This window comes from Platichthys flesus, chromosome 12 (assembly GCF_949316205.1).
Source record: "Platichthys flesus chromosome 12, fPlaFle2.1, whole genome shotgun sequence".
Classification (NCBI taxonomy): domain Eukaryota; kingdom Metazoa; phylum Chordata; class Actinopteri; order Pleuronectiformes; family Pleuronectidae; genus Platichthys; species Platichthys flesus.
Window position 1 is genome coordinate 14,488,900 of NC_084956.1, and position 24,964 is coordinate 14,513,863.

The 24,964-nt window shown below is 45.2% G+C and overlaps 1 protein-coding gene across 1 annotated transcript in view; it reads right to left on the bottom strand.

Moving 5' to 3' along the window:
* unc5b (unc-5 netrin receptor B) overlaps positions 1-24,964 on the bottom strand; it is a 71,324-nt gene that overhangs the window by 35,138 nt on the left and 11,222 nt on the right. The window contains exon 2 of the mRNA XM_062401552.1: positions 10,776-10,872. Within this exon, the coding sequence (XP_062257536.1) occupies positions 10,776-10,872 (97 nt within the window). The remainder of the gene's footprint in view (positions 1-10,775; positions 10,873-24,964) is intronic.

Genomic DNA, 24,964 nt, shown 5'->3' on the forward strand with positions numbered 1-24,964 from the left:
AAAGGGTGTTCGCCTCGGACTCAATTCTGATTGCACATCCAAATGCAAAATAAGTACATCAATGGATTCAGTTTAGCTAGAAAGTATAGGCAATATTTTAGCACATACTGTAGAGTAGTGTCACTCTGATTTTATGCCCCAAGAAGAGGAGCCACAACTTTGTTTGAAATGAAAAGACGTTTTTGACATTTTAGGGAAGTCAGTGCCAACTTCACTGAGACACAACTCTGATAAATCAATGCCCCTGGCCTAATAATTCCCTGTCGTGTATGTAAAATACAAAAACCACACATAAAACCACAAATTTTCAATGTTACATCCCTGTCTTTGAATGGATTAAGCCAAAACAATTCTAATTAGTTAATTAGTAGCACCAAGCTACCTGTTTTCCTCTGCTTAAATAAACACCTGCTGCCTCTTCCTGCATATTTAGGGCACAGACAAGACGTGTACAGCTCTAATCTGTGATAACGCTTCATCTGCTCTGTTTACTGCAGGGTCTCTGCCGTGGCCTTTGCCGGTGCTGGCTCCGTGCGTCTGAGGGTTCAGGGATCAGAGCGGACAGGGCCGGAGTAGACCTCGAGGTCAGCGGCATCCTTTCTGCTGAGCAGGCTATTGTCCGGCAGCTGCGTGGCCGCAACACTACAGGTCTATTCAGAGTCTATTCAGCCTCTTGGGCTAAGTGCAATAGAAGACCCCGGCCTATTGTCTGGTGCCACGTCTGTTTGAGCTTCGCCAGAGCGCTCACTTCATCTCCCAGCGAGTTCAGAGAAACAGTTAAGTCTCCATGAATGGGGGCGTATTTACAGCAGTAAAAAAGACACGTTGAACACATTCAGACCAACTCTTACTCTCAAACAGGGAGATGCTTGACCTCAGTGACCCCTGCAGAATGTCAAACCACACTGTATGACCTCTGTTTGCTTCCCAGCATGACCATCAAACATGCATAGATAGAAACAGAAATGTTGTAAAGGATGAGGGGGGAAAGAAGAATCTCCACAAACATTGCACGATTCAAGGCAAACAACCTATCACCTTTTATTTATTTCAGGAAACATGTCTCTGTTTGCATTACTCTTCTGTCGCGAAGATGTATGAAATATGTCATGAACTAATTAAAACATTGTGATGCAAAAACAAGAGACAGGTGGCACTGCTTGGAAGTTAGCTAGGTGCAAAGAATTGTGTGTAAGTGTATGATTATGCACAGAAAATGGCCATATCACTCTCTATAAAAAAAAAAGCCATCTGGAGACATCATCACTTCTATGTGCAGAATTAAGTCAGAGTGCAATGACTTTCTCGTTTTAAGTGTCTCCAAAGAGCCCCGTTATTACCTAAGCAGAATGCAAATGTGCTTAGGGCCAATTAAAGGTTGAGCCAATACCAATGTAAGCCCATAAAAATCCGCCCTTCCACAATCATTCAGCAATATGACTCATGGGTGAGATTGGAACACCGGCCTGTAAATGTGTCACGATTATGACTTTGTGCTTAAAATGAACGCAGGAGCTGAGTATATCATTCCCACGGCGCTGGAGCTGAGCCACGCATATGTTAGTGTCAGCGCTTCTAATGAGATAAATACACTTGTGATAGTACTTATTAGAGCTCCATACGTGGCAGGTAAAGACAAGGGCCCCGGGGTGGATGAAAGCCAGTTAAATGTCTCATTTTAGGACCCCCCCCCCAACCACCCCCCACCACCTCCTCCTATCAAGAGGTATTTAGGAGAGAGGGGGGGTTGCTTTTTTTTTTGTTTGTGGAGACAGACGCCCTCATCCAGGATGTCTCTGTGTAATTACACGCCACAGAAGACCTTCATTCCCCTCCTCTTCACGGGGAGAAGATGAAAGACAAGAGAGATAGAGGCATGTAATCGCTCCTCTGACTCTGAGAGGGAGAGAGGAGGTGAGGGACACAGAGAATAGGAGGACAAAAGGATGTTGAGAGGTGGTGGGGTATTAATAAACCTCCTCCGTCTCTTGTTTACAGAGTCTCACCCTCTCTCACACACACACACACACACACACACACACACACTGGAAGAGGCTTTCATTATTCTCAGAGTTGCCCGCTCTTTGCCTCGGGACAGATGTGTAAATTGTTGTGCTAATGTAAGGTCCACTGCTGAGAGCTTTAGAGGGAAGGAGATTTACACACTCTGCACCACTGTATAACTGTCACTCACAAACTCACGCTCACAGGAGCATGAAGAGGGCGGCGGGAGCGGGAGCGACAGCAACTCAGTGCACACACACACACACACACACACACACACACACACACACACACACACACACACACACACACACACACGCACACACACACACACACACACACTCACAAGACCATGCATGCGTACGCAGACATGCACAGACACACACATGCACACACGCAAACTCTGGTGTTGACAGAGGTGTGGGTGGAGCTTGACATCCACCTAAAAACGTTACATTTCCTGTTGCGGTTCATAGTGTCCTTGTTAAAATCAAACTAAACCCCCCCGCCCTCACCTCGTCACTAAGGGCTTAAGAGCAGGAGTGAAGTTACAATCTATCACTGCTCCACTGCTCAACTCCCATATCTTTCCATTACAGGCCTTATTTACTCTCAAGGGCACAGAGTTGAGCACCAGAAAGGTACCAGGCTGCTAATGATCTCCTCTTGCTTCTGAGGATATGTTGACCTAAAAATTTTAAAAGTGTTGTTTTTATTCGTTTGGTAACATCTGTTGTTCCAAAGCAGCAAAGTGCTCAGTAAAAAGGTCTGACAGCCGTGTGAGAACAGATCAAGACGCAATAGGATACAGAATGAGATAGAAAACACACGCTACCACAGGGAAAACATGTAAACTCTACATGGAAAGACCTCGGGAATATTTATGGTATGCCGCCCCAGTAATCATGATGATAATAATAATACATATATTAGCTGATAATGAAAATACTCAATATTTAATATATTCTTCTTTTGTTTTTTATTTATTTTTGCTTTATGGTCACATCCCTACCAAGCCGCCATGACACCAGGTAACAGACTATTTCCTGTCTGTCTGTCTGTCGAATGGCGCCAAAGGCCTCTGAGGGCTACAAACCACCCATCTGCCCAGGAATCTGCCAGTCCGTCTGTCAGTCTGTCTCTCCACAGGTTCGTCTGTCGGCCCTTACGTGATCCATGTTTCTTTTAATAAGCAGTTGAAGAGGAGGGCAGGGGCTGGCTGCAGCGTGAAGGTTGAAGCTATACAGAGAGACACCGCTCAGTGTTTAATGACCCACTATAACTATACCTATTCATCTCCCATGGCAGAGCAGTGAAACGCCATGTCAACGGCACACTGCTGAAGATGTTGCATAGCGCTCTATGCCTAATCCAGTTTGAAATCATACTACATGAAACATGTTGCCTCTCATGTATAAAAGCCTCCCTTTGACACAAAATGGCTCAGGGATCCTTCAGTGCAAGTGACGTAATCTGGAAGGAAATGGCAGAGTGCAAAAACTGCGGCAATCACCGTCTCCGCTTAAAATAATCACGCACAAATTTTAAGCTCGATCTATTCGTGATCGATAAACATCTATAATGCCTCCCTTTGTTTTTGCAACAAGCTTTCTACACCTGCTGTATTTACACACAACCACAAACACACATCCTGCGCTGAGAGGATTGTAGGCAAGCAAAGCTATGCTACAGCAGCGACAGAGTCAGAGCAGAGACACCCAGAGTTAATGAACCCTCACCAGTCAGCATGGCTGTCCATCTGCTTTCATAATCCCCATAAACAGCAGGCCAGGGGCTCTGCCCAACCAGCTAGACACACACACACACACACACACACAACAAACTGTATATCGTCATCCCAAATATTCTGTATGACAAATGAGGACTGTACATGTCCCTGTGTATGTGTGTGTCTGTGTGTGTAAAGCATTGGGTGTTGTTGGATGGAGGAGGGCGGGGGCTGATGTGTCCATTATAGTGCCTGTGTGCCTTAACCCAGCTCACAAGCTAATCTAAGCGGAATGGCGGGGTGAGGTGAGCATGAGGTCGGCTGTTGAGCCCATCTGGTCAGCAGCAGGTAAGAGGCTTGAAACCTACACCCGCTGACACACTTGATGTACGCGTGAGCTCATACACTTAAATCTAACCTTAATTACATGCAGGTACATCTGCCACATTAGACCAGACCCCGTCCTACTACTTTGCACATGGCACTCATTTAAAGGGACTCCTAACTCTTCGTCGACTTGTGGCATTTTTCGTGGCATTCTCCACATACACCTGGCACGGCGGGCATACCAGGTGGACAAAACAGGTTTTCCTTTTGTGCAATCAGTATGGCTGCCAGAGAGAGAGCGAGAGAGAGAGAGAGAGAGAGAGAGAGAGAGATGGTCGGGTACGAGGGCCGTTTGCTGAATGAGACTGGGAGTGTGACCCGACTGTGACCCATGCAGAAAAGGGAGTAATACCTATACGGCTGACTTCCCATCAGCGTGCACCCATCACACACCCATGCCAAGCAGAGACTGGGCCAAGAGGAGCCTGTCAGCCCTTAATTAAGACCCGCATCCAAGGCAGAAGGAGAGAATCTTTACTTGTGTGTTTGTATGCACCCAGTCAAAGCTTCTGGAGGGGAAACAAGAATTAAGTCCTGGAGCTGGAGACGGGCAGAGGAATTAAAGGGTGGATGAGGGCAGATCTCATTCTTGCACTCTTCTCTTTGCTGTGTTTGCAATCCAGGAGGGTACAAGCATAAACTGGGATTATGGCCCCTACTGTGCGTGTTTGTATGTGTCTGCATGCGTTTTCGGGATGAAGCTTGATAATGAGCCGCAGAACCATTTCCTTTAGCGTGATCTTTGAAGCTCAAACTGGAAAGGAAAGGAAAGGGAAGAAATGAGAGGGTGGAAGAGGAATAGAAAGAGAAGGTAAACAGAGGAGAAGGACAGAATAGGTCAGGACTTGCCCTCGTTGACCTCTGAATAAGTGGCTCAGTGACTGACGAGGGACAATGAGCTTAAGAGACAAACATGGGGATTTAACTTAGCGACGGTAACTACATTAAATAACACTGCATCACACTGCTGACATGCAGCCAATCAGGCACTTAACCCCCCCCCCCCCCCCACCCAATCAACACAAACTCACAGATATGCTCATTAAGCATCAATCGGCTTGATTTAAAACACAGAATAAAAAAAAAAGAAGAGTGCACGTTGTTTGAGGGTCCTGCTGTTGCCTAGCTGCCTGCCATGCAAACAGAAGGAAGCGGGATCATTTCCGTCTCCTCTCTCTCTCCGGCAGAGATACGTGCACGTATGCGCTCAATACGCCCGCATCTCCGGGGAGGTCTGTGTGTCATTCCCCTACTTTAGACACACCAGCTGCTCAGTGTGTGTGCTCTGCTATGTTAAGAGCCCCTTCCCACCTCGCACAAGCCCCCGGTGGCACCCACATCCACTTACACGCAGGCATGACAAAGCTTCCCCTCGCTCCCCTCCTTTACCTAACCATCGACAACCCGAACACCCGCCACATTCATGAGTACCCCGAGGACAGATGGGACCCTAATAAGCGTTACACTCAGAGAAATAGGATTCTTCACAGTGGCTTCTAAAGAGCAATTCCCAAACTCCACCGGAGAGCTGGCTGGGAGACGGGGAAAAAATGATGGAGTGAATAAGATATGGATGACAGAGGTTGGTATAAGCGAAACTATGAAGCCATAAATACGCCTGATGAGACTATCAAGAGATTGAAGGAAGGGGAAAGGGAAATAGAGGCAAGTGGAGGCAATTTATTAATGTTGATGTGGGGGAATGTAGCTATGTGCGCCAAATTCATAAAAAAGAAGACAGAATAACGCTGTCGCTTGCTCCAATGCAGCACATCCCCTCTCCTGGTGGGAAAGTATATTAATAACACACTTTGGGGGAGAATCTTCTGCCTGTTAGCCAGGCCCACATGACCCTGCACTCAGATACAAACACACACAAACATAGCAACACAGGCATTAACATATCGGCTGCGGTCTAAGCTGAGTGGACTTGGCTCAACTGCCTTTTGAAGACAAAAAAGCCTCCGCTAAGAAGATGAGAGGGAATCTACATGGCCTGAAAAACCTCCCTTTTAAGACGAGGACACACGCAGAGTGCTAGACCACGGCACAGCCAATCAGGTGCTGACACTGCCTCTGATCCACGGGCCTCGGCGCAACTACTCTAACCAAGTGTGTATGTGTGTGTGTGTGTGTGTGTGTGTGTGTGTGTGTGTGTGTGTGTTTGTGTGTGTGTGTGCGTCTATAGGGGGTTTATTCAGGATCTGGCGTGACCCCCTGTAGTGAATCCTGATCCTATTGGTCACGATTGCTCAGAGTGCTGCTGAGATCTTAAATGAAAATTCCTACACTCGCTCACTCCTTCCAAGTCACCCAGCAGGTCTTCAGCCATTATACACGTAAATTCTACCTCTTCATCAGAGGATGTGGCCGCACTGCATTTGTGTGACTGTGAGAGTGTGTGGGGGTGTGTGTGTGTGTGTGTGTCTGATGTCACTGAGCATCTTAGCACATGAATCGTCAAGTGATTTTTAAGCTAATACAAGCAGATGTGATCTTTTCCTATTCATGGGTGGTAATGCAACAGTAACACACCTCTGAAGAAGCAAACACACACACTTGTATAAGTTTGGACGGTGTAAATGAGTGAGTGTGTGTGTGTTCTGCTGCTGCCACCCCCCTTAACCACAACACAAAAGGGGCAGAAAAAGCTCTCCCAAGTCTCCTTTTCATCTAAAGCACAATGGAACCCCACTGAGGTTTTCTTCCTGTTTCCCTGTGTGCTCCACCCATCTCCCCCCACAGGGGCAGGATGGAGGGGCAGGGGGTACCCCGTCCTGCAGGCCCAGCAGCAACTTCAGCTCCCATCTGCCACCGAAACTCTCCCTCCTCCACCCCGGGTTTATCCATCTATCCATCCCCCTTCTCTCACTCCAGCCTCCAGCTTCTTTCTTTAACTTGTTAGCCAGTTCAAAACCCAAGCCAAAACTCTGTATTCATTCGGAAGCATCGCCTTCAAGGGAATTAAATGAATTATATAATTATTATTAAAAAGATGACTTTGACCTTGGTAAAAACAGCTTGGTCAAAAAAAATAATTACGAATCTCAATGGCTTTAAATTATTGGATTAAATTGAAACATTCCTTTATTTTATTTCATGCAGGCAGCAGAGACCATCTGGTGTGAGTTTAACAAAACATTTTTAACCAGAGTCGCTGATGATAATTATGTACAGATTTTTTTGTTATATTCCTTTTGAATAACATTCACACTGAAATAGCTGCCGTGCTCTGCAGTATTGATTAATCATTATCAACCTGCATTCTGAACACCTCGGGAGCAGATTTTCTTTGCAGAAAGAAAATAATGACCGGTGCTAAAAATTATATGCATCTCAGGTCTGCCAATCTCCGCTCGAAAACTTTCTGCTGCTGCTAATTCCTCTTTCCATTCTTCTACAGTCAGCGCCCTCCTCCATTTACCTTGCTGTTTGGCGCAGATTTATGGTCTAATCTAACATGAACAATATTGGCAAAGCATTAAACATGTCTACTCCTAATACTGTGAGCTCTCTCCATCGATAAGAGCCTTAATAAAAACATCCCCCAAGTGGATTTGTGTCTCTTTTCACTTTCCACCCTCAGCCTCCCTCCTCCAGAATATCCTTCTCTAACCACTGTTTCTTCTGCTGCTTTGCAAGTTTTAACCACGGCTCCTGCAGCACCCATCGCTTGCCTTCTTCTCAGACTTTTCCACCTTTTTCTCCACCCATTCGCCATCTCATTGTCTGGCCTGTGCCAGAGGTTTAATGATGCTTGAATGCCACTGACACTTGGACTTTTTCTCTTCCCTCTTTTCTCATAAAGAATATTCAAAAGCCATGCCCTGAGATAAATCTGTCTGAGGGTGTCCCTCATGGATTCATTTCTCTTCCATCTTCTCTTTCTGGTCTTCTTTTGCCTTCACTATCAGATGGATAGCACTACCCTGTGTAACCCCTCTCCTTGTTTGGTGCACACACATCCTCTGCAACAGCCCCCAGCTGCAATTGTCACACTTGCTCTAACTGCCTCTCTTTTATCTAGTCTATAAATGCCTATCTTTGCCCTAAAATCCTCCACTAACCCCAACAGCCACCCGGGTGAGTTACGGCAATAGGAGCCGAGCAGCTGTTCCCCTCCCACCTCCTACTCCTCTGCTGTCAAGAATTTGAGCATCATAAGCACATTTTAAATATTAACAATGACCACTTTGCACGTATGAATAATACAGCAGAGAGGGCAGTGGCTGGCCAGCGATCCCATCCCCTGCCGCCTGACGGCCATAAAACTAATGCACTGCTCCGGGACAGAATGTTGCCTGGTCGGGTCTGCCAGCAGGACCTGCCCGGGGAACTTGTCTGGCCCATGGCCTTGCCCAAAGAGAGCTGTGTGTGTGTTTATTTATCACGGTGCCCAACCACCTGTCCACATCTCTGCAGATGCAACAGCCTGGCAGCACTTTTGTTATGACTACATGTTTCAGAGCCACTTTAATCTAATCTGACATCTCAATCTGTTAAGGGTCTTTGAAGCCAAATCTGCTTTGTTGTTTGTTTGAGGCTAGCTTTGTCGCTACACATTCCTTTCTTTCCACGCATCGAAGAATCATATTTAATCCGTCCCATCTTCTGAGCGTGTCAGGAGAAGGGAAAATAATATTCCAGCAGCCTTTTACTTGTGTACACACATAATATTGAAGGATGTGAGTCTCCTTGAAGTCGCTGCACTGTTATACGGTAGTGAGGAGGATTCCCACACTTAACACAAATGAGACAAGAGTGTCCCCTTTCATCCAATCCTCACTGGGAGTGTCTGACATGCTATGCTCACTCTGAACACTCCACTGCCTCTTTGCTACCCTTACCCTTACTCGGCTCCTGTCTTGACCTTCTGCTCAGGACCGTAGTGACCCCTTCCGCACACACACACACACACACACACACACACACACATGCACCGAGTTCACTGGGCACCTGATGTTTTACAAACAGTGCACACACACGCACTTCTCGTATATGTTGGTTTTCTCTCATTACGAAGAAGTCATTAATAATGACACATGCCGAGACCGACAGTGGACGGCGGGATGGTTACTCCAGACAAGTGTTCCTGGCAGTCCTGGTAATTAATGTGTACATCAACACAGAAAGAGGAGCTCCACATTAGAAATGTGAGCTCAGCACCTCCACAACACAGGCACAGACCGAGCCAGGAAGGTTGGAAGCGAGTGGGATACACAATGAGAAGAGAGAGAGATAGAGAGAGAAAGAAGATAAATGCAATCTGTCAGTCCCATCATGGATTTCCTAAATATATCTCTACTTTCTTCTCCTCGCCCAGGCAGAAACTTTACTGGGGCACACTGAGCCATTGTCCCCGGGTGTCCCCCTCCTCCCTGTTTAACCCTGTTTATATCAACGTTTCTCATTTCTCATGCAAGGTTTTCAGAGCAGTCCACAATTTTAATAAACGTAAGCTGCTTTTCTGCTCTGACTGTTTGGGGAATAATACATATAGGCTACACAAGGACCTTAGGAGGTACAGCGGGGGGGGTCTCATTGGCATTTGAAGAACTGACCACCCAGGCTTGGACAGAGGGTCCAGGTATTTAAGTAAGTTATAAAATGAGGTTCTGATTTATTTACTGGAGTGGCCTTTCAGCAGGGTTTTTGTGCTCAGTGTCCACATTGTTCTCCTTTTCCTAAACAGACCTTAATCCACAATCCACTAAACCCTCAGATTTCTGCCTTGTATTTCATTCTGATCAGGGAAGGGGGGGTTGTCCACGCTGGCCTGACACAGGGTCACACTAAGGCAAATCATTAATCTAACACTGGAGATGGGCTGTGTTACCTTGGTTGCCTGCAGGTCCTGCATAACATGGTCCATGTGTGCCAAGTGATTTCATGTGTTTGAGGGCTGCTGCCGGCTTTGATGGCATTAACACTGAGCAATCCACTGATAAGAGTCTGCTCTCATCAAAGCCTGCTCTCTTCAAACCAAAAACACTATGTGGAACAAAAATAGTGATTTGAAAAAAACGCATAAATGGTTTATGATCCACCGAGAGAGTTGAAAAACAACGCGCACACCCACGCTTAAACCAAGCGGCGTCAGATGCTGTATCTCGCGTTGAGAAGAAAAATTTGAAGAATCTGTGGCGCCCTTGAAATGCTCTGTATTACTCTTAGCAAGACTTTGGCTTCTTCTGTTTTTGGAGAGGCCAAAAAGGAGCAAAAACCTTAATTACTCCCTGCATGCACACCGGGGGGAGTTAGATTTTTCCGCTCCGAGTAGAAAGGAGTGCTCGGAGCCCGGGTCTCCTCAAAGGATGAAGACTTTGCTGACAGTAAAATAAGAGAAAAGCGCTGGTCAGCAGGTCAGCACTGTTACAGGTATAGACCCACTGGTGCAATCCGAGGCTATTTAAAATTCCCATGGATCAAAAGCTATAGGATCTGATGGTAACTTCACGATTGGATAATAAAAGTAAAAGTCCGATTTTATATTTTTACTCATGAATAAATAAATATAAATATATAAATAAATACATAAATAACAGGTACTCTCCGTGCGTATGAGCGCGCGCGTAATGTTTGTGTTTTGATAATATTGTGCCATGTCACACACGCGTAAAGTGTCAACATTCATCTTTAATTTCCCGAAACTTACCAGTGCCAGACACGACATATCCGCCGACCAGGAGGAGTAGAACCAGAGGACCGACACCTTGGTCGCCCTGCATCCGAGCAGGAAGCATCTTTTCCGGCTAAGCCGTTGCGAAAGGTCCCGGGGTTGGTCCGCACGGGGAAACCTGCGCTGCTCCTGACCCACCAAGGTGGCTCTCGTCCCCAAAATAACAATGTCTTTATCCCTGAATGGTTTTCCCAGGTCAGGCTTGAATACTAACGAGTCCAGTGATTGTTTTTCGTATGACGCTGTTCTGGTAAATAGTTCACTCTTCTGGCTGTTGACGCAAACAGGCTCACAGCACATCCATCCCCGATCAACGTGTCAGAGAACGATGAACTGTATTTACCGCCAGTAATCAAAGTTTGAAGAGGTCCGTAAGTGTCACAGCGTGTGGATTTACAGGAACAAGTTGTCGGGACTATTCCTGGTGGATTTCATGTCCAGCTGGACTTGTGTCGCGCTTGACCGGGAACCATGAGCGCAAATAAAAGGTGTCACAAAAAGTCACCAAAAAGTTCCACGCATCGCTGCCGTTGAGGGATTCAATTAGACGAGGGAGTCTGATCCCCAGCAAACACACACTTGCCCATATAAAAGGCAGTAAACCACGGGGTGATGGTGTCAGAGAGAGCCGCGCACACTGCACACTGGACTCCCGGGTCCTGGTCTGCATGGGCCCCTGGGTGTCCTGTCTCGTCCCCCCACCGTCCGCAAGGTGTAAACAAGAACCAACGCGGAGCACAACGCCAGCCTCCGGACTACCAGTCCCCGCCCGGCCAATCATACACCATCCTCCTCCTCTCTTCAGAGTGAGGGCTGAACTAGAGAAGGTAAACTAGAGGCAGGCGAGGAGGAAATAGATGGGAGGGGAGAGACAGAAAACCCGGACCATATCGCCCTGCACCGCTGTGGATTCAGCAGGAACAGCCAAGCTTATCTATAATCGTCTGGGAACAATGTCTATGTATAAATCTAGGAATTATCTAGGAACAAGGTTTATATATATTCACCTGAGAATAATCTAGACATCTATGAAGTATCTAGGAACAAGTTTTAAATGATCTATCTATCTATCTATCTATCTATCTATCTATCTATCTATCTATCTATCTATCTATCTATCTATCTATCTATCTATCTATCTATCCATATATCTAGACATTCAATATAGCAACTGACATTGTCTTTCCTGCAGTTATGTGCAGTCTGTGGACGGCTGTCTTGAGTGTGTAAAAGGAGTCCGTGCAGCACCAGTCTTTCTTTACGAGAGCATATTATTTCCTGTCAATCCATCCTCCCCTCACCCCTGGAACATATTTTTTACTCCAGGTGGCCACAAGAGAGCACCCTTTCATAAACGAGCCTGTCTCCAGTGAGGACACGAGCTGACTGGGTCTCCTGCAGCAAGTCTTCATTAACAAAGTCGTTTCCTGTCTGCCTGGATGGCGCTGATGGTGTGTGATTGGCGAGCGGACACCACAGGGGGCCATGATGGAGAGGTGATTATTGCTCTGGAGGTCAGGTGCTTTAATGTTGAATTGAGCAGGTAAGAACAACTATGAAAGTTCTCTATTAGTTTGACATTGGAAAGCCAGTGATTTTACTTTATTCTAATGCTGACTGAGTCATTGATTGCTCCACATTTCCAAATTAAAACAGCGCCTGAATGTATTCGATGTCGCCAAAGTTCCCTTCTCCTCAGGTGACCGTCCTTTATGTGTGTTGAGCCGTGGAGAATATCACTAATCCTGCTAACTGCTAATTTCGTCTGCAGTTTATTACAAACACTGTTCTGTGAGCTGGGAAAGCGCCACTTCCCCTGCACCTAAGATTTCCCCCCATGAGACGCCTACACAGCATTAGATTATAGAGCAACAAATCTATGTTAATGCTTTCACTAAATGGGCATGTGATGTGCTGATGGGTGACAAATGAAAGACAAAATACATGCGTGGAGAATCATTACAAGTGCAGATGCTTGCATACCCAGCACACAAGGGCTCATTAGAGGGTTTGATGAGGACAGAAAAATGTAAATGGTGTGCCTCCATAGTCGACAGACCTCGAGCCAGGAGAACACGTAGGGGAGATTTTGAGACAACAGCCCACTCAATCATCAAAACATCAGAGGATTGAACATCTTTTTTGGGATGTAGGCCGTTCATCATCCTGGTAGAACTCAAAAGACTGAGAATCTAAAGCAGTGAAGCTGTTTTGGGAATGCAATGTTGGCTTCGGGGCGGCACAGCCAGAAGGTTGTCGGTTTAAATCCCGGTTGGTCAGGATCTTCCTGTGTGGAGTGCATGTTATTCCAGCAACTGTGTGGGTTTTCTCCTGATACTCTGGATTCCTCCCACAGTCTAAAGACCTGCAGATTGTGGTTCGGTTAATTGGAGACCCTAGATTGTCCGTAGGTGAGAATGTGAGTGTGAATGATTGTGTGTGTCTGCATAGGCCCTTTGCCACTGGTCAAAAAACTCACAAACACCCACTAACATCTGGCTTTTGTCTTCAAAAAATAGATTACTGGAAATAGGAAATGAGTCAATTACCTTTTTTTTTACCATTTAAATAACCTGCATATAGACCTTAGTTTCAGTTGAATAGAGGTGTTTGTTGGCCCTGGGATATAATGATGACCTGCACCCCGCCTCTTATACACTGTCAGCTGGGATTGGTTCCACCTCCCCTTGTGACCCTCAAAGGATAAGCATTATAGATAATGGATGGATGAATGTTTTCCTATGTATGTCACCATCAGTAGCCAATTCATTTTATATAATTGGGCGACAAAGATTATAAAGACAGAGATTTTTTTTTCCCGAAAGGAAATGTCACTCATTATTAATTCCTGCCTTTTTCCCGATGTTACTCTCCATGGAAATGATCACTCCTGAAGCTCATACCGACTCTAACATGTATTCCTTCTGATGCTTAGTCACATTGATGGTCAGTGAGGGAAAGGTTTATCCTTGTATGACTTGTGATTTGAGATTGGATTCACACTTAAGTGTAAAATCGTTAATAAGATACTTAGGAGTAAAACAGAGTGAAGCATGGAGTTTTGAGCGTGGGGCAAGCTAGACAGAGAGCTAGTATATGTCAATGCATGAGCGCTGCGCAGCCAAAAGCGAGGCCCTTTCCTAAGATGTGACAGTATCTGGCAACAGAACAGCATTGCATTACTTTGCTCAAATCCAACTTCAAAGGTTATAATCCATCTGGACAAGTGATGACTCCCTGTGCCTCCCTCCTCCGACAACAATTATGCTGCTTCTTGGAGCACAGAATACACTGTGGATTATTTATTTATTCTCCCAGTCTTTATTGTGTCTGGCGAGGGAGCAGGAGAGGTAAGGGAGAGGGTGACAGAGACGAGAGACACTGATGGAGACAGTGAGAGCGAGACAAGTTATGCGTGAAATGGAGTTCGCAGGTTGTGTTTGAGACAGATTTGCCTCCTGAAGCTGCAAATGCATTTTCTGTTTACATGTCTGTGCATGCCGTACTCCCTGATTGTGTTCCTGAGCCATTTTAACTTGTCTGTTCCTCCACATAATAGCCCTGTACTCGGCATTATAACTATATTGAGTCTATGCATGACACCATCCCCCAGTCATTTTCAAATCTTGTCACTGAGCAATTATTCTGAACATTTTGGGGCAAGGACCTTATCCGACAGTTTTTATCTGACACATCTACTGTGATGAGGTCATACAGGATGTTAACACTCTGCAAGCTCTAATTAGACGATTTGCCCTCTCTTCCTTCTCTCCTGTACAAATTCCCAATTATCACTGAGATGATGACAACGTTGAACTTGCCATAAGTTATTATTTTTGTTCTGCCCTTTGAAAGAATAATTGAAGATATAAGTCAAGGGCATCCAATGGAAAATTGGAGGGAAGCAGGGGGAAAAGGAGAGTCATAATCAAGTGGGAGGGGATTCATACGTGATGCGCCATACACAGGAAGAGACAATGAGAAAGCTGGGGCTTTTATTAAGGCATAACAGTTTATCCAGTGAAGACTGTTTAGCACTGCTGACTCTCCGCTGCTTTGTGTTGCAGGCGTGACATAAAACAGATCAAGCTGCCTATCTCTGTAAAACAGAGGGGGGCTAAAAATAGGAGCCATGCTCTAGAAGTTTCTGTGGAGATAATTGAATATTATTTTCAGGAATGATTAAGTTGACCTATCCAGTAGACTAATTATTTCTTGCAGGCCAGTGAAGAACTTGTTTAATAGATCTTGGTTAGCAGTGAATAAAGCAAAATAAAGCAGCCAACATACAGGCTTTCTGCTGACCGCGAACACAGCGTGCATGCTATGGAAAAATTAATGAAATCAATCATTACAGTTTGGCATGGGGGGTGATTGCATATTAATCATGCAGTATTTTATGAATTGTGTCTGTCACTTTCTTTCTTCCCTTAAATTTGTTCAGGTCTTCCCAAGCACATACATTTCTCCAATTTTTCTAACATATTTCCTTAGAAATGCAAATTACTGAATACACTTTTTTAATAATCTTCCTCCACCGCCATTTGAGGTGAATGGAACTGGAATTTTGTACTGCTTTGAACAATTTAAAAAAAGCAATTGTTTATTTTGTACTATTCTAGGTACTGTACGCTATTTTGTTTTTGCTTAGTAGTTTGGTAAGAAACGTATGCATGTCTTACATTTTAACATTTTACTGAAAAAAATATAAATACAGACCATTTACCATATGGTCTGTATACACACCAGTGAAAACTTCAGAATTTTATTTTTATTCTGTATTGTTATTATTTGTTTGGGCGACGTTTAATATTTAAAGGTATTAACTTTCCTCAGCTTGTTAACACTTCAGTAAAAATTAAATTAGCCAATATTCAGTATGATAACACATAACCATGTGCAGATAGAGGGGTTGTGTCCAAGTTTCTACTCGTATGTGTATTTGGACACACTGTCTGGCCATGTGTGTGTGTCCCTGTCAGTGTGCATTGACTTCACCTGTCCTCCACCGCTGTAATCCCTGGGTACACCTGGGCCTTTGGGCTTCAGGGCTTTTAGCAGATTGCATGTGTCAGACTTAGGACAATTACGCTGATTGTTGCCCTAGAAACCCTGCTCACCCTCTGCTTCAGGGGTGGACAAAGTCAACGAAATGAAAGGTGTCAGAACAATGTGTAAAATGTGCCAATATGTCTGCAAGCTAATTTTAACATCTTTTAGAACTGTGGCACACTTAACAGAAACAGCACTTAAAAAAAAAGAATCTAAATCAAAAAGATATTTTACATCCAAATCATTTAAAATCTTTTTACATTTAAATTTGGTAGAGTGGCCGTGACCTCTCACCCCTGACACAGGTTTCATTCATAAACAGCGGATCAAGGCGCAACACAGGTCGAGAGTGAAGGAAGAGAAACCAGTCCGAGAGGAGGCGGCAACAGTTTCGCATCTCCACTCATATTAAGATGAGGGATGTGACTATGGGCAGTATGGTGGTGCGGGGGATGGCCCTTTTGCTTCCCATGAATACTGGGTTGGCCTGGATCTTTCTCTGTGGAGTATCATGCCCTCCCCATGTCTTCCTGGGTTGTCTGCATTTACTCCGGCTTCCTCCCACATCCAAAGACATGCAGATTGGGGTTAGATCGATTGGAGACTTTAAATTGACCCTAGGTGAGAGTGTGAGCATGAATGGTCGATTGTCTCTATATGTGTCAGCTGGGACACATAAGTAGTTTCCCCCCCCAGTGACTCTAGATAGTGTTTATGACCACAAGTCGCACGCACGAGGGGTCCTCCACTAGAAAGTGAGCAATGCATGTTGAAGTATAGATCAACATGTCTTTTTCACCACCCACAGCTGACATCTGTTCTGTGTGTGTTACTTTACACATAGTCTTTTTGAAAAAACCCATAAGGGAATGAGAGTGTTTGATATCACGTACGTGTTTATAAAGCGTGGGCTGTGAGGAACAGAGAGAGGGGAAGACGTGTGTAAACGGAAGTGTTATGAGGTGCTGAGACTTGGTGCCGCAGTGAGGAGTGGGTGTAAACACTAATTAAATACAACATCTGTTGGAAGTCAAGGCACCGGCAGCCATGGAGCTGATGATCAAATCATCAGCTATTTGGAATCACAAGGTTACTGTCGTTTCATATTAAACTAACCCCCTTGATCAATATTAATTTGATTGATCAAGGGGGGAAAATACATCCTGTACACCAGTCTAGCCTCCAGTTTGCTTCACATGTGGGAGTTTGATACACTCTGTGGGCCTTGGTCAGTTTATCATTCCTGATGTGAACTATAAACCTAAATTTTGCTTTTGATGAGGGGCGTCTGGGCACTGTTGAGTGATGATATTTCACGGGGGAAGCATTATGCACACTTCATAATATTGGTGGTTCAGCACATTCACTGTGCGAGATGAGTCCAGACTTCAGAGCAACATTATAGCTTAATTTCTGTATGCACCTGTATGCGTGTGTAGGCGTGTGCATTTATGTGTCTAGATTAATGACCACCGACAGAGGAGATGCCACCAACTGGTGTCGTACACAAACACCTTCTGGTTTTGTGACAATGCGAGGGGAAATGCCTCGGGACGGAGACATGACTTTTGTTGTCCTCTGTTCCTCCCTCCATCCCTCCCTCTCTCCATCATCCTTTGCTGCTGCTCACCTGAGTCACCTCACTAATGATTGCTCAGTGGCTGGGAGTCTGCCATGCATCAATTACCTGGAGTTCCAGAGAGGCAGCGAAACAGACGCAAGTAAAGCGAGGAAATGGTCGAAAAAAGAGAAATTCCCTATTCATGCAGATGGGGAAGGCTGACGGGGAGCAACCAGTGATAACCAGAAGGAGCGAATGAGAATAAGGAGAGGAGGTGACAGAGGTGCAGACACTAGGAGACATGTGCTACAAAGGCACTGTAAAGGGAGAAGGTGAGAATAGGCTGCAGGGGAACAGGAGGCCCATTTTATTAATCACAGCCTTGATCTGGTGGGAAACGCTGACAGCTCTGGATGGAAATAAGACTCGAGAGTTGCCGCCACTGCACTTCTCCCTGCCACGGTGAACGGGTGGAGGCTGAGGCAAAACATCCCCCTGGAAACAAAACACTGCCTTGGCATTATATGTATGTCATTGGTGATTAATATAATTGCGCGAGCAGATAACTGTTAGTGAGACAGAGCAGGGGGTGGTTAGCATGCTAGATACGAACTGCTCAGTACTGGGAGGTGTGAGATCTTTGTCAATCTGGAGCGACACTTCTCAAAAAGTTTCTAGCAGCTATACACAAAACAAAAGCAGCGTTATCGTGTTTGAGAAAACTGCTAGATTTCCTGACAAAAATAGGAAATATCACCCTCACTCACACATCCCCACAGTGAATTGTTGCATTGCACAACGTGTTGTTTGGCTCATCACAAGTATAGGCCTGACAGGATTCGGTGGCATCCCATGATGCAACACAGCATAAAGGGGTGGCTCAAAACCCAGTAGCTGTGTCTCAATTCAGGGCCATTTGAAGACCATTTGCATCACAGTGGCCCGACTAGACTGTCCAATTTTGAAGGCTCCTCCAAGTACTGTGGACAAATGCGTGCTTCCATCGCAGAGAACCGAAGGCTCCAACGAGTGGATCCCGTGGCGTTGTCAAGCCAAAATCTTTTCGATTGCTCACACATCAGGATTCAACTCACAGCTAAAGGTGGGCATGTGGCAAAAACCAAGGACGGTTAAAACTTTCTCATCGTGTCCAACTGCAAGTCTGTTGCTAGGCGACCTCCTTTAGTTTTAGTTTTTGCGGGCTACGTGGCCCGCGAATAATGTGTCTTACGTAGGGCCACAATTACTGCGTCTTCTGAAGGAGGCGGCCCCTTAATTGGGACACAGCTAACTCCAGTCAGTCAAAAAGACTTTAATACTATGATTTACCACTCAGCGATAGGGACAGTTAGAAGTCAACAGAGCCAGGTGACCATTTTTCCACATTCCTCATGTGAGCTGAATAGACACTATCATTAGGTGTCTGACTAGACAACCAATCAAGTTGATAATAATAGGTTGGATTTCAGCAGACAGAGGATGGATGAAACAGGAGCTGACCCTGCAGTGTGGCCAGCCGGTGGTCATCTTATTAGCCTATAAAAAGCTCAGGTGTGGGCGTGCTTTGTTTGCCTGGACATGCTCTCTCATCATACCAATATCACTTCATATCTGGAGGAGGGAGCAAGCACTGGCAGGGAGGGGGAGACAGGGAGAGAGAGGGGAGGTGAGGAGGAGAGAAAGAGATGGAAAAAAGGCAGCAGGGAAATAATAGTTTTTTCCAGCACTAATAAACTGACGAGTATGATTGCACTCGGCAGTGATATTACACAGTTGTTATTAAATAAAATGAAATGAATGAAAGGAAATCATCCATTAGAGCAGTGCATCCTGCAGCGTTCTGCCTTTCCACAAACTGCAACCGACCAACAACTGTACATGGAGGGTGTAATCAATGTATTGACAGGTTGTTGGAGTAAACAGCAGCAACAGGGACAATCATGAGTTTATCTTCTTTCCATGCACAGGTTTTTTTCCTTCTGACCTTTGTGCTCTGACAGTAGATCTTTTTTTCATTTTGTGGGATGCAAATCCGTTTGTGGTGCAGACAAATCCATGCAGAGCAGTTGAATCCACAGAAGCCTCATATCAGGAAGCGGAGATTAGGCAGCATTGAATAAGGTCAAATTGTTGGGAAGATAAATTGTGTGATATAAACAGCCCAAATACAAATTGTGGATATTGATTGATTTTTTTATTTTCTTCTTAGCCCATGTTAAGACCTTTACACCACTGATTTGACTGTAATAGCATAGTAAATGAGCAATGTTTAGGACCAAGTTGGCTTTTGAGAAAATATACATAGCTTCTATTTAAAACAAATCAATAAAAAGCACTTCCCATGCCACATGGACATTATTAAATTATTATCTTTAAGATGATATCTCTCGAAAGCAATTCTACAGTGTAGCACAGACAGAACAAAATGGCTGTCACTATAGTGTAAGACAGGTCAAAACCCACGACGAAATTAATGAGCAAGTATCGCACCTGCTTATATGGAACAGACAGGGGTTGAAAAGGTGGACATCTGTTACCAGTGCTGCACCTGCTCCTCTCATCCTCTACATGATTGGTATTTGAAGGATCACAAGGCAGTGTAGGTGTTAGTTGGGCAAAAAAAACAGAAAAAAAAAACAGAAACCCCATCTGACCTCCTCTGCAAAACAATCTGACAAAGTTCAACAACACAAAGTTGAAGAAAGTGATCCGACAATGAGACGAGCAGCGGGAAACTGAAGAGACGAGACCTGCGCTATTTCTCCTGTCACATCTCCTGTGTTCAGGCGTCAAAGCTGCTCCGATCTGCGACTTAATAAGACAAAGGAACAATCTCACAACTAACGCTGTAGAGTAAGTGTTCTCCCGGGCTCCCAGGTTCCCTTCGGAGGGCACACGGCAGCCCTTCATCTCTGCTCCCCTCTGTATCCACCCTCTCATCTCTCTGCTTTATATGTTCTGCCTTCTGAGCAGAGTTCAAACACACGGGACCAGTTTCAAAACTGCAGGTTCCCTCTGCAACAGCTCCAGCGAACTAGAGCGTATCGTGAAACATAAAAAGCTCAGGTTTATTTTAGGTTAGCCTCTCTTTTATACGAATACTCTCCCTTTCTTTTTAATTAAAGCATATTAAAGGCAACGCTGATACACTTAATTTAATAAGAGACTATCAAAGACTGGGGAAGTGCTGAAAGGATGCTAAAACTAGAACATGATATTCCAGCTCGGTGTGATGCAGTCTAAAGTCTTACGAACAAATCAATACATGAAAAAAAACTAAATAAATGAAAGGTGGATGAGACTGGATCGATAGACTTGCAGGTGACTTATAGGAAATGGAACCCTCCTTGTGCCTTGTGTGCATGTGTGCGTGTGTGTTTACATCGCATGCATGTTTGCGGCCACATTTAAGATCTGTATTGCTGCACATGTGCGCTGAGAGTGCGACAGTCTTTCCTTTGGCGTATCCTGTGGCGACCGATTGCTTGCTTGCTATTGAGTTTTCTACAGGAAGTATTTTTCAGGAGAACGGGGGGGGGGGGGGGGGGCTCTTTGCTGCATGCACATCTTCAACTCCATCAATAAAGAGAAAATGGAGACAGGCAGTGAAACAGAAACCCTGTGGCATCCAGAGACACCGAAAGTCTTTTCTGCTTTTCACATTCCAGATGAATTTCCGGAGTGAAACACGTGTCTCCTTTTTTTATTATCAATTATTGGATGCTGACATATTAATCTCATGCCTCTAGAAATACAATTATTTGGATTAGGAGAGAAGATATAATCTGCTGTTCAGTCCTCGTTACTCTGGTGATTAATCCATACTGATTAGTACATTTTAATTAACATAATGAAATACTCAAACTACCCATTCTGCCAGCAGTGAGTGTGATCTTTGGTTTCGTATGAGCAATATTGTTCTGTGTGTAATAGCATGTGTGTGTGTGTGTGTTTTTGTGTGTGTGTGTGTGTGTGTGTGTGTGTGTGTGTGTGTTCTACCTGGCTGACAAGGACGGTCTGCTGGTTGAAATTAGATTACACAATCACAAAAGTCCCAATCAAGGCTCATGCATATTTCATCCTGCCGCCTGGCTGTCATAATTACTTAATTAATTCCCAGCTCTAAAGAGATAGGCCACCACTAATCCCCCCCAGCCTCCCCCAGGGGCCTCCGCTATAGATGTCCTGTCCCAGGATGCACCACAGCAACGTAGAGTGAGACATCCTGAGCAGTTGTGCGGACGATCACCTCTCGTTGTCCTTCTCCTTTCTCAGCCAGTCACCATCTGTTGGGATCAGGAGTCCGATTTTCCCGGTGAAGCTCACTTGTTCGTCTGTGAGACACGTTCAGAGCCAAGAATCTGACTGATCCGACACATGGAGAAATAGGGGACGTTCCTACTCGCAACCTGTGCTCAGCTTGTTTACGTCTTCATCTCTTGTTCTTTCAGCGAGAGGAAGCCGACGTCTCCCGCACTCAGTTTGAACTGGAGGCAGATAAGGAAACAAAAGGGAAGCTTTTTACACACTCTCATATAGACACAATTCAAATATCCAAATTTAAACTCCTGTCGTGTGCCTTCTGATATGAACCACGTACGCTCACATTGTCGGAATAAATGACTTTCAGTTCCAAACAGAAGAGTAATTTCTGCGAGCATATCAGGTTTAGAATGATTACGCAGAATTCAACAAGTTTACCGCTGGGGAAGAAAAAAAAAGAAAAAGCAGCCGCATTAACAGTCATGACTAATGCCAACGCTCATAAGCTGCACAGCATACTCCCTTTGGCTTTTAAAGTAAAGTTGAATGAACCCGTCACAAGATCCCAATCGGACCGAGCGCTACTTAATCACTGATGAATGAATATAACCAAACATAACAACACTTATGTAATTACACCTCCTTTGTGGTGAAGGCAAATTACATCTATTACTGGAATTATGTCGACCCAGGGATGAGTGAGACTGTGGCCTTTCTTCCCTTGTTCCCATTTGAAAAATGTTCTGTCAGTTATTAGGCTGTGATAAGCAATTATCTGTAGAGTCAAATCATTTCTTTTTGAGCACTTAACAAATTAATTATGTGTCCACGGGGGTATGAAATCACCGCAGTTGAGGCCATGTGTCAACACTGCAGAAGGACCAGGTCACCTGCTGCTGCTGTGCTGCCGCTGTAACGCGCGTCCCCGTAGTGGGACTCCTGCGGCCGAGTGATTCCACGGAGGGAGCGCGATAGGAAGGAGAGACAGCGAGAGACCAGAGAGAGATTTAGAGCACTCCAATCAATCAGTGATTTGACTCTGGGCTAAATCTATGATGATAATTAGCCAATCAGAGAAGGTAGGGCTGGTGGGAGCTGGCCGGGCAGGTGCCTCGGGGCCCATGGGGGACTTGAACCGTCTCTCCCCTTCATTAACTCCTCTCGTCCTCTCCCCTTGTCCGCCTGATCCTGCGAGCGTCCGGGGCTGGTGGGTAATTCAGTCTCCAGTCTCTGAGGTGACCCCACGCCGCAGGGCTGAGGAAGCCGAGGATACAACACTTCTTTTTAACCTCTCTCTAGCTCCCTATTCTCTCCTTTTCCAGGACCACTATTGCTGCCTGTTGTTAGCTCTTTGTTACCAGGGTTGTGCTCTTATGGTCCAAATACCACAACCTTTATATATTTGTCTGACCTTCCACTCAGTCTTTAGATACAGAGGTCAAGGAAAAAAAGATGATAGTTCTTCTCTTTGGTATATTTTGCTGCCTCCTTCTCCTCTCTCTCTTTCTGTCCATCTGTCTGTGCTGAAATGCAATTTCCTCCCATCGCACTGTTTGCAGCACTTTATGGGCTCTTTATTGCCGTTCTTAGCTGATTGCTCATATTTATTTACAACGAATGCAGTTATGAGGTGGGGATTTGAATGCAGTGGGCATATAAATGCAACACTCATCTCCTGTTAGCTCATTAGAATGTATTGCATCGCTTTCGTCTAAACATTTTTTTCTCCCTTTTGTCTTCAGTGCAGTTTTACACCTCCAAGGATCCTCTCTTGGATTAAGATCGTCAGGAACAGTAACTTTGATCCAGGGAGAAAAATAGAAACAACCCAACCCAAAAACACAAAGGGCCTTTAAAGATGAGATACCGTCTTTAATATGTGTCAAAAAACTGAGTTGTCATAATATCCAACTTTAATAAGGGTTGTGCTGAGATCCTTGTCTCGCGGAAATTCACCCACCCACGCATGCACGCACACATGCACAGACAGTAATCAGTATGAATTCACATTATGGTTCTGCACATCACCATTAAAGCTGAGTTACAATGTGATTATTGCCTGTGACAAATGAAGAGGTTATATTCAAACTATTAAACAGCTCATAGCCTTTGATAGGAGACATATATGATCAGTTAAGGTGCTTCAGGCAGAGAAATGCTGTGTGTCCTTCTCTGTCTCTTCTCCTCGCAGTAACACCACAGATACTGTAGGTATATTTATTTGAATTATGTTAATCCACAGTTTTTTAAGTAGGGAGGAAAGAATGCTACAAACAATGTCATCGATACTTCGCTTCCCCGCATAAATGTAAATACACACACCAATACATAACCAGTCGGAAAATGCTGTTCAAGAGTATGTTAATCTGTAGGTTTTGAAGTGACACAAAACAAGGCATCAATTGAAATGATTATGCAGGAATTCAAACACGCACGTCATTACTTTTCACTGTGGTTCATGCGAAAAGAGCAGCACACAACCGACGGATGTGGTTCCTCCGTAAGCGGCACAGGGATGACCCGAGCACCTCTTTTGAGAAGATATACATTAGGCTACATCAATCAGCATAGATGCAGGTGAGATGGCAGAGAGAGCCAGACGTGCACCCTGAAAGTCTCCGCACATGCACTCACACACACACACACACAAGCCGTGACGCGCACTAACTGCTGACAGGTGCAGTACGCTTCACTGAGCAGATTTGGTTACTGACAGTTTGTGGCAGGTGAGCAGGTCTAAGCAAAGCGACGACTGTCACCTTTAATCTCCTAAATCCACACACACACACACACATACACACACACACACACACACACTGGGCCTACAACATTTCCTTCCTGCCCCACACCCTGCGTGTCTGATTGCTATCCTGTCTGCTGGGGACTGGGACTACCCCAGGGGGAACCAGAGCATTGCCAGTAACTAAAGCGATCGAGTGCTCCCTGGAGATTCCTCTTTTTCTTCCCCCTGCGAATACACAACCAAAGTGCCGCTGCCCATCTCACCCAGCCCAGGCCCAGGCAGACTCCTGCAGGGTATGCTTTAATGACTTCCTCTCGCCTCCCCCTTCTCTACATCTAGGTGTGGTGGCGGGGCTGGGGCGTAGGGGTGGAGGCATATTAGCATTTCAGGGGTAAAGATTAGTGCCTCTGTGGCGTGTACGTGTACTGACAGTGGGTCGTGATGAGAAAAAAAAGGACCTCCCTCACCCCAGCCTGAATCCTGTGCCCTGGTTTAATGGGGGGAGTTCAAATGGAACCACAGATAACGATGCACGGCTTCTTTATC